Below are 10888 nucleotides of genomic sequence, written 5' to 3'. Positions count from 1 at the left end.
GCGATTGTCCCAGAATGCATTGCATCACAAACTGCACGCGCGAACCTATGAACACTGTAGTTAAGTATTGTTGGAAACTGCGCAATTTACACCTCACACCCGCATAAAGTAAGTGCAAGACAATTGCTAAATTACTCGTTTCTATTTGCATTCATGCTCTTCCACTGCCAACAGCCAAAAAATGTGTAAATGCCAGTGTCAGCATATTACGGAAGTATTTACCCAAGTTAGCCGCACCAGCACAATGCTAAGGACCCCCAGGTCAGTTAGCTCGCTAATAAAGTAGCGATCGTAGCGTAACTAACGGTGAAATTGCGTCAACATTAGCGTAATTAGCTTGTTGATATGTATTGGTTGATGAAAGTTGACGTCTCTGTTGTTTTATATTGTATGTTACACAGTCACTAAAACTACGTACAACGTTATGGTAACCATATGTGCGATAACATTACTCATTTCACGATTGACGGAGCTATGAGGGTTCAGTTAGCTGGCTAACGTTAACACTAGACAATAACGGAGTAATGTGTTTTGAAATTGCAGTTAGAGGGTGGTAGACACATCGTATGGACCCTACAGAGGAAAAAAACAACGTCAGATTTTCAGAAGCTAGTCAGTTTCCAGTTCTGTGTCATTACAGGCTGAAACATGTAGCTGCACAGCTTTGGATCAGAGGCCTGTGTCTTCACTTATTTTGAAAGGAATTGTGAAATCCCTGTAAATGATTGGTTGGCACAGCTTCTCAGAGTTGTCGAGCTGCTTGTTTATCTCAGTCTTATCTATTCATACTATGAGAGTCGTAGCAAAATATTAGTTTTATTATTTATGCCTGATAATCACACAATGTCAGTAGTATTAGGATATCGCTTTGGGCAGATTAAATGATTATTCAGTCAATTCACTCACCATCTTTTCAATTGAAAAATAGCTCTGAGTTGCAGCCCTAATCTTGTCACTAATTTACTGTCATGTGTTGTTTGTTGTGATTGACAAGCAAGTGGTATCATATCTTGCGCTATCAAAAAGCTGTCACAGTGAGAACAAATCCTGTGGATTGTGAAAGCTGTCCTTCCATGCCATGTGAGAAAGCATCTTTGTTGGATTTGTAGGTGAATCTTGAAGCTAAAGAGGCCAGTGATGAGCACAACTAACAACACTTCAGTCCTTAAAGGTATTGTACATCACCTAGTTATACTGCAGTTAATAAATGCTAAACTTTCAGACTTATGGTTTATGACCTCTTTTCAATGTGTCCACAGATGTTGTTGCCTATGTTGATGTGTGGTCATCAGACAAAACAGCAAACTATTCAAAGCCATTTGTTCAGCAGCTGCAGGAAATGGGAGCTCAGGTGAGACCACAGTACACATAAATACATTTCACGATATTGTACACCAATTACTGTATTTACAGACTGTCTGTGTGTATACAAAATCTAAATGCCTTTTCTTTTCCAGGTATCAAAAACATTCAATAAACAAGTCACACATGTTATCTTCAGCAATGGTCATCCGGCAACATGGAGGAAAGCCAAGAAAAGTGACGTGAAGCTTGTCTCTGTTCTCTGGGTAGGCAGGTGAGAAAAACGCTGCGAGTTGTGCTCTTTTTTTTTTTTAACTTCAACAGTTCTATCATATTCTGATTACATTGTTATAAAATTGACATAATGTTGTTGTTGTGGGGTGTCCAGATGTTATGATGATGGCATGCGTGTGGATGAAGTTTTGTATCCAGCCATAGATGAAACCAACCCAGTAATGAAGAACAAAAAAGTGAGTCCAGTCAGATTTGCATGAAATGTTTAAGTTGGTGTCGCAGTTTAAATTGTCATTGTAAATCAGTTTTGGGCTCCTGTTTTTCAAGCCATATGTTGTGCTGATTTTGGGTCACAGCCCTCGGTCTGTTCTAAACATGATCAGAATCTGTAAATGAGGTGTCAAGTCGTCCTGTTTTAAATGTATACACATCTTAAATTCCAAAAACGGACCTTAAAGATTGTTACAGTATGTGAGAATTGAATGTATGAGCTTGTGATTTCAACTTAAACATCACGGGGCTGTAAAACCAGAAGTTTTGATACAAGAGCTAATGTATACCTCTATTCTGTTCTAGTCATACTGACCCACAGAGAAAAATCCACATGAATCCCAGAACTAACCTGTGCAAAAATCCCCCCCCACACACACACACAAAGAAAAGAAGAAACTAGTATTATCGATGAGTCATTAAAAATGTTTATTTATGGGAACAAATATGTACACAAAGAGCTTGTGAATATAATCTGTTTTTGGTTGCTCCTCTCAACCAATAATAACCTCTTGGAGCCGCTTGTGTTTTAAAAGAAATCCTATAGTTGGCCCATTCTCGTTCTACTTGTTATGTGTCTAAAAATTGGCCCTAATGAAGTCTATAATATTGAATGATTCAGGGCACTTATTCAGATTTTTCTGGCATCATGTTGCAGTTTGTCCATTGTTCAGCTTTTCTAAGCAAACTGGGCTGTAATTGAAGTGATTTTGACCCTGAAAATGCTTAAATTGCATTTATTTACTTCCTATTCAACATATTTTTTGCATTTGATTCACATAGCATCGTTGCATGCAACCAAAAGATTCTCCAGAGAGGACACCCGAAAATGACAGACGCATGAAGAAAAAATTAGACAAGATGATGAAAAACTTGGTGCCAAAGCAACCTCTAGGTAAGAGATTATTGCACCTTTTAGAAACTTCTACAAGCCAATGGATACAGCTCTTGATTTCACAATTATTGTTATCCACAGTTACAGACGTGTCGCCCATCATTATTGATGAGGAGAATGGAATAGTCTATAGCCCGGGGTTGAAAAGATCAGATTACATGGCACAGCGTTTGAAAGACATGAAAGAGAAACGGAAAAACCTCTCACCCACAGGTATGTGCAGCAGATTCACAAGCTGATGAACTGAAAAGGTCTTCAAAATATTTCACACTTTTGAATCACCAAAAACTCACAAACATGTCATTGTCTTTTAGCTTCACAAATGGTTGAATCCTGCTCCCCCACCGGGCTGAAACCTTCCCTTGGGAGCACACCAACTGTCCTGAAATTAATGTGTAAGAAATTATGGTGTGATCTTCTTGTTATTGAGCAAAAGCTGGCAGGTGATGCAACAAGAAGAAGCCAGATGAACCCACGTGTTGAAATCCAAGATGGCAATTGTATTTTTACTTAAAGCTTTGGCATCAACCTGTTTACTTGTTTTTGCTCAAACTCAAAAGGAGCTGTATTTTTGAAAACGGTAAAAAAAAAAAATTAAAAACACTGCTAATTAGAGATAAAAAAAATCCTAGCGTTATACATAGTAGGCAAAAAGCCAAAGTGAACTGTGTCCTTTATTTGTTTGACTTTGTTTTTCTCTAATATGTATGTTGTTTGGTGTCTGTACTCCTGTGTCCAGCAGAAAAAGAGCAACATTTGCACCCCACTGGAGTCTACTGAATGTGCAGTAATTACTCATGTTTTGCCTTAATTTGCTCTGACGGCTCCTAGGAAAAATAGTACATGACATTACATTCATCTGGCAGATGCTTTTGTCCTAAGCGTCTTAAAACAAATGCATTAAAACCAAGCAAGAGCTGCTTGTCAGCTGTGATTAGGAGTGTATCCCCTTTTTAAACATATAACTCTTAGCATGTTCAGTAGTTCTAGTTATTTAATTCAGGGCTATAGTTGCAATGTTTCCAAGTTCCCTCACTCTCCGACTTTGTCAATGGTGAGGGAACCCTTTCTCCAAGAGGAACACAAGCTCCGGTTCATTCTTGTTGAGCTTTAAGTGGTGGCTTGACACCCACTCTCAAGATGTCAGCAGCAATGTGTGGCTCTACCTGAGACTCAGATGGAGAGAATGGCAAGAATAGCTGGGTGTCAATAGCATTGCAGTGGTAGGAGAAGCCATCCAAGTGTATGACGGCATCAAGGTTCCCTGTGCTTGGCCTTGCTATATAAGCAGCTCTTTTCATCACCCTCTGGTTAACTCTCGGTAATGTGAGGTGATTAGTTTGAAGATTAGATTGTGGATGCCTTCAAGATTGATCATGTTTTAAAATCGTCGGATCGCCCACTCCTATAGTGGGAGTTGTTTAGAGCCATTGCAAATCAGCTAAAAACGCTGACAAACAAAATAATTTACAGAAAGTTGTTTAGTCTATAAGATGCATAAAACTAATTAAATTGTTTTCCTTGATATAGATGACCAGTCAGATGATGATTCCAGTGCTTCTGCTGCTGAACCAGCATACTCGCCTGATAAGGAAGAAGGGAGAATACACCGTGTTGTTACTGACCACGGCCATTTTGAACAACGCCACAAGAGAGCCACTGAGAAGCCCTGGCTGTCACCCTGCCGTGATGTGCCAAAACAGATTAAAAGTCCACTGATTTGTCCGGACTTCTCTGACAAAGAGGATGAAAAAGGGAATAGACAAAAAAAGTTGAGAAGGACTTCAGTGAGAAAAAAGCCAGAGAAACAAAAAGCTGTAGATTTATTAGAAATTCCTTGTCAGGATAGGAGATCTGATGGCAGCAAGAACTTCAAAAAGGAAAAAAGGCTATCACAGATAAAATCATCAAGCCTATCGCCCAACAAATCTGAAAAGGGAACTGGAAAAAATAAAGCTGCTAAATCCTTCACAGAGACTAAGACTAATGTTGTCCCTGACACTGTGAACTCTTCTAGCTGCTGCTCGTCGCCAGCAAAGTTAGCTGTTGCTGCAGTTGAACTGTCAAAAGTAGCTTCTGCTCCATCACAGAAAATGGAACGGAAAACACCCAAACAAGCCAGACTGTCACTTTCTACCTTGGTACGATCTTTCACTCTATCGAGTGACTCTAAAACTGTTGCTTCAGGTTCCACCGGAGATGATGATGTGTTTGAAGACTATTTCTCCCCAGCTAACTGTCAACGGAAATCAAACAGAGCTCCTTTGCCAAATCTTCCAGTACAGAGAGACATTCAGGTTCCTTTTGAGTTGGGCTCTGTCCAAAAGGAGAGAAAACAGAGAAGAAGTGAAAGCATTGGATCTGAAACTAACAGTAAAAAGAAGAGGAAACTGGAGGAAACTCAGACAGGCAAAAGTCCTGATCAGCAGTCTGATGCAGGCAGTGAGCCTCAAAGTCATCCACAACAGGATGTTAAAGAATCTCTTGATAGCTCAAGTGCTAATGTAAGACTTGTAACTAAAAGGCGAAGACAAAGCACCTTGCCCTTTACAAGCACAGGTACAACAAGTGATGCAGTAAAAAAGAGGAGAGTGTCTACATCAGTACAATCAGCAATGTTAACGGATAACACGGTACCGGAGCTACAGAAAAACTCTGATGTCAGTGTCCGTTCTCATACCTTGGAAAGTGAGTAGCAAAGCATATAATGGACCCAACACTTTTTTTTTCTTTATTTGTCTTCATCATTATGAACTGAACAAAACAAAATCTTACTAATGGTGTTTGAACTCTCACAATGGTAGAGGTCTGTGTGTGTATGTGTGTTATCCCTGGATTATGTGTGTGGTTTGGAACATAATAAGTGTTTCAGGGAATTTGTGGATTAATTCCCTCCAGCTAGTTTTCTAACAGTGAATTTCAATATTTGGATGTCACATTTTAACAAGAAAAATAAAGAAATTATTTCAACATTAGTCAATGAGGCCTTTTTAAATGTTTACTTTTGTAATATTATGTGTGTCTGTTTGGCTTTTAAAGGCCTAAATCTTAATTTAGATCACGAATATGAGCTACACATACACATGTGCAGCATGTGAAGGTTAAATTGTATCAATGTGTTTCCTCTGGTTTCTGGTTTTCTACCACAATACAAAGACATTTAAGTTAGTTGAATTAGAAGCTCTGTTTGCCTGTAGCTGTGCATTTGTTTGTCAGTATGTGACTGGCAACCTGTCCAGGGGTGTACCATACATCTTGCTCAATGCATGCTGAGGCCTGCTGACCCCCAAGACCCTGAACAGGATAAGAAGATGTGAAAGTGGACAGAGTTATAGAAGACAATCTGTAATTAATATGTTCATTTGATTATAATTTAATGAATCTAACTTTAATGTTAGTAGCAATGTTTTGAATTTTGGTGGTAATGAGGCGGATTTCATGACATTCAGATAACGGATTGTACCGTTCATTTGAGCTAAAAACATTTACCAAGTTTATTGATTCTATTCTCTGACATATTTGAAGCTAAGTAAATGTAATAGTTTATTTAACAATATATGACTACATCTATACGTAATTATTTTTAAATAATATTTTATTTGAATCTAATTTGTTGAAGTGAATAGCCTGTTATCCAACTCTGTCTTGTAATAGTGAGGTGATAACTGGTTTAAAATTGTTGGTAATTTACAATTTCATGATCCAGTTTTCAGCTAGATGTAAATGAAACAGGGCAGAGATGAATAAATATGAATGCACAACCACTTGCATGCACACAAACACACACACGTTGCCTACTTTATAATTGCTTGATTGACAGCCCCCTGCACTGTTTCAATTGTTTTTCTTGTTTTCAAATGTAGGTAGAGGAAATGAATGTACGGTGGCAGCTGGTTTCACAGAGATCCCCTCTGACGGTGGAGAAAATCCCAACGAGCAAGTCAGCTTGAGTCTTCAGAAAATGATCAACAAAACAAAGGTAACAGACTTACAATGTTTGTTTGATGTAATTTTGTCAATTCTGTAGTGTAATGTCAGTTAATATGATATGACTTTTGCACTGAAAAATACATGTTGATGGTGCATTTTCTTTTAGTGTTGTGGCAAATTTAAAGGGAGTCAAAAACGTGATGTAATGAGTGGGAAACATGATTGCTCAGTTTAAATTGAAAATGATCCTGTTTGCTAATTTATATTCTTAGTGTTTCGCTTTGATACCTGCAAAACTGCGTGTAGTATTTCGAGATGAGTCATAATCTGATGATGCTTTATCCTAATTTGTGTGAAATGTTTTTCAAAGCACATTGTTTATCTTACTTCATAACAGAAAAACAGAAAAATCATAACATTGTCATCACTTCTTCTTGTTCTTTACAATGTATGTTTCTTCAAAAACTTTTGCAGCTGCAGAATATGACAAAAACTTGTGACGTTCATGGTTTTCTGTAATATAGGTGGTTTAGGAAGTGAACTGAACATGAGTCGTGTGTCTGTAATTCCTTTTAAAGTATTTCCTCCGTAAGGTCACACACTTCCATAGCTGTAGGCGTTTGACGCATCTAGGCGAGAGCTTGTGTCTGGTCCGGGGGACTTCCTGTGTTTTTGCCTCTGTGATGGTAGCGTACAACTTCCTTGCTTGTGAAATGCACCTGGGCTCTGTTTTCGTTACGCTGGTAACCTCAACAAGCTGAAGCTGCAACAAGCCAAATATGACGTCATGTCCCCTGGGGATCTGTTATGGTTTGACTTTATTGTAGCCTGATCACAGAGATATTGTAGTTGCTCTCAGTTCTGTAAAGACCAGAATAATACATGACTGTCCAAACATAAGATAAACACAGTCATCCGGTGTACGTCATACCTGCATGGCTCACTGATCTTTGAAAGTGCAGATGGTAAACGATCATAAATTTAATTTTGCTTGACTTTGAATGAATCCAGTGCAGTTTCCATTGAGACTGTTAAAATACAAACAGTGACAGAATTATTTAGGCTCATTTTGTTCATTTTTAGCAGCTTAAAAGCTTAAAAATGCTGAATAATAAATGTAGAGGGGTTGGTTGGTGTTGATGGCCTAGTGGTCTGGGACACACCATATAATCGATCTTGCTTCAAATGAGCCACTCTTTGCTGTCAGTTACCCTTTAAAAGATACAGTTCTCTTTAAAAAATCATCCTTGTGGGCCAACCAAGAACCTCAGTATCCCCCAATGTCTCCCTATTTCAGCTCTTTGTTGCTCGTTCCCCATCACTCTCCTCATTTCTAGTATTCTCTCTACTGTCAGCTCTATAATAAATGCATAAAAGGGCTCCAAAAATGACAAATTTATCTACTCTGCCCACTACTGAAATCTGATGAACTTTGGTCCAAACAATGTCGTATGAAAACACAGTTACAAGACAATTCCCTGTCAACATACGCAACCACAACAACCAGATTTCAAGATTTAGACATTTCATGTGTTTTTGTTTGTGTGATGGGTACATGATTGGGTTAATTTTAGCTATGATTTCGTTTTGAATTTAAAATCAGTAAAGCTGTCGCACTCTTTTGTATAACTTGGTACAGAGTTTCCAATATTTGACGACACAGAAGGTCTGTGCTGTATCACACAGTCAGCTCTTCAGTTGTGGGTATCTGGCAGTTTCATTCTCTTAACTACTATTTGTAACGTTTGCAGAGGTTCAGGATCCTCATCTCCCTTTGATTTTGTGAATAGTGTTATTTTCAGTGCAGCGTAGCAGCTACCAAGGACAAAAGGACGTAGCCACACAGTGAAGAATTTCCTTCATTTGTGCTGGGGCCACTTGTGCTCAGAGGCCGTGCTGCAGTTCACACCAACTCTTTGTCAGAGGCTCATTATGTGCTGCTCATTCTTCAGCGCCTGTTTTCTTGTGCTGCTGCCAGAACATGTCCACTGTATAAGATAAGCCAAAGTCCCCTTTTGAGGAACCTTCAGAATAGCTGCCCATGTTTTGAGTTGTTTGACTTAGTTTGAAAAAAGCTGATTTTTCTGTTCCCCTCTTGGCAGTCATGTAGCGCTGGCAGGAGGTAACCCTGTTGTGGATCATTAACAAACTGGAATATCAAAACAGTTCCCTTTGAAGAAAACTTCTCTCAGAGCAGGCGAGGAGTAGCAGTGATGGGGGGATGTTAACCAACTACGTCACTTCACAACTTGCTTATCAGGGATAATGTGATGTTTGACCGGTGTTAGCCGGGTTGGTGGACTGTTTTGGCACCGCTTTGTTCAACAGGCCTTAACCCCTGACTTCCAGCTGGGTGACCAGATATCAGAGTGTGACAGGAAAGGACTCGGTGGTCCTGTTTGGTCTCAGGTGTTTGTGCTGATGATGGCTTGCTGTATTGGGGTCAAAGTACTAGGCTGGGGGGACCACAGTCGTCAGGTTACAAATTTACAGTTCCGTTTCAGTGGCTCTAAATTGTGTTTTTCACTACTCGTGGCCTTGGTTTTTGATTTCCTCTCTGGTCTCCATGCAGCTATATATCCGGAAGGGTTATTGAAAGTGCACCGTCTGTCTGTCTGGTGAATAATGATCCTTTTACCTGTTAAATGCAGTATCAAAATAAACAAGCCATGGATTGAATTTTTGCATTTTCTGATATTCTGTTTTATCCCGGCTACTTTAAGAGTTCACAGGTTTCCTGTTTTCTGTGATTTTTGCTCCTACAAACAAGTAACAAATAAAGCAAAATCTGTGCTCTGTAGCTGCTCTACTAATATGTGTCCGCCAAATGTGTGGATATTATCTTCTAGTTAAACATATATAACATGTCTGCATTAAAATACATAAAAACGACTAGATCGTTTTTATGTAAATCGTTGGGTTTTGTACATTTATTATCCTAAATGTTTCCAACAATTTTTTAATATCAACAGAAATTTGGGATTTTTTTTTAGCTAGCAGATATGCAATATAAGTAAAACAATACATGATCATTTAAGTAAAGAAGAAGTTGGTTAAGTGTGTTTGTCTTTGTTTCAGGCTATGAGAACACTGGTCATGACAAGCATGCCCACTGAGTAAGTACCTCAAACATTTCTTAAGATAAATGTCACCAGATATTAATTTCTTTCAACACTTTAATGTGTTGGTGGTTAAACTTTTTTTTTTTTTGCTTAATAATTCGTGTTTCTGTTCGCCTCTTGTAGGAAGCAGCATATAGTGGGTGAGGTGGTGAAATCACTGGGTGGTTTTTCAATCGCTGACCGAGTTTGTGAAAGCACAACTCATGTGGTGTCTGGGGGTCACCGACGGACTCTCAATATTCTGTTGGGCATAGCTCGAGGCTGCTGGATCCTCTCTTTTGAATGGGTATGTAGTTTGTATATGTTGCAAAGCCGTCATTGACGATGTAATGTTTATTAAAATTATTATTTTTTTATTTGTCCCTTGTAGATTCTCTGGTGTTTAGAGCAAAGGCAGTGGATTCCAGAGGAACCATATGAACTTTCAGACCAATTTCCCGCAGCGCAGGTGAGTACCAGCACCAGTTTAGTTTTACTAGTAAAAATGTCCACAACAGGTTCTACCAATATTACACTTCAGTGTAAATTGTATTTTTCAATTGCTCAAAGAATCAGATATATTGATTTTAATGGCTCTGTCATTTGGAGGAGAGGTTTTATTGGCACTGATTCATATTGAAACAAATTAAAATCATGAATAGTAAGTTAGGTAGTTCGGGCCTTTGCCTATATATGCCTTTCTGAATGTGACAAAAGAAATAAAGAAACTTGTCAATCTAATATATGGATACATATATTTGTTATTTGCACCTTTAGTTGTCTAGTTAGTCCTGGACAAATGCTAAGCTTTTATCCCTTTTTTTTCTTCTTTTTTTTACTTTATATGTAGACCGAGACGGCTCATTATATGTATAAAAATCATTTTATCCATATAAATCATGATTAATTAATAATTGCGCCCCCTTTTCCCACTCAAAACTAATAAATGCTCGTAAAACCAAAGCTGAGGAAGTAGGACGGAAACCTGCTAATTTTTATTACCAGTCATCCATTTTCAGTCCACTTGTTTTTCCTGAAGCATCCTGTGTGAAATGTGAACGTTGCCTCTTCCTGAACTCGTCATTCATGAATCCCTGTCCTCTCCTGCTGCTGTGAGGGGAGACGCACGGTCTTGATGCAGACAAATGTCAACACA

General features: G+C 38.7%; 1 protein-coding gene across 2 annotated transcripts in view; it reads left to right on the top strand.

Annotated features, from left to right (window-relative positions):
* Nucleotides 1-23: 23 nt before the first annotated feature.
* Nucleotides 24-10888, top strand: part of mcph1 (microcephalin 1) — a 32112-nt gene continuing 21247 nt past the window's right edge. For both annotated transcript variants that reach the window (XM_084375836.1, XM_084375835.1), the window contains exons 1-13: nucleotides 24-108; nucleotides 1110-1171; nucleotides 1260-1351; nucleotides 1458-1576; nucleotides 1691-1772; nucleotides 2590-2701; nucleotides 2783-2914; nucleotides 3016-3096; nucleotides 4232-5389; nucleotides 6565-6680; nucleotides 9710-9747; nucleotides 9877-10039; nucleotides 10124-10201. In XM_084375836.1, the coding sequence (XP_084231962.1) occupies nucleotides 1138-1171; nucleotides 1260-1351; nucleotides 1458-1576; nucleotides 1691-1772; nucleotides 2590-2701; nucleotides 2783-2914; nucleotides 3016-3096; nucleotides 4232-5389; nucleotides 6565-6680; nucleotides 9710-9747; nucleotides 9877-10039; nucleotides 10124-10201 (2205 nt within the window). In that variant the 5' untranslated portion in view covers nucleotides 24-108; nucleotides 1110-1137. The remainder of the gene's footprint in view (nucleotides 109-1109; nucleotides 1172-1259; nucleotides 1352-1457; nucleotides 1577-1690; nucleotides 1773-2589; nucleotides 2702-2782; nucleotides 2915-3015; nucleotides 3097-4231; nucleotides 5390-6564; nucleotides 6681-9709; nucleotides 9748-9876; nucleotides 10040-10123; nucleotides 10202-10888) is intronic.

The sequence above is a fragment of the Pagrus pagrus genome, assembly GCF_965226575.1.
Source record: "Pagrus pagrus genome assembly, chromosome: 15".
Classification (NCBI taxonomy): Eukaryota; Metazoa; Chordata; class Actinopteri; order Spariformes; family Sparidae; genus Pagrus; species Pagrus pagrus.
The sequence above is the reverse complement of the archived record's forward strand: the minus strand, read 5'-3'. Positions and strand labels throughout refer to the sequence as shown.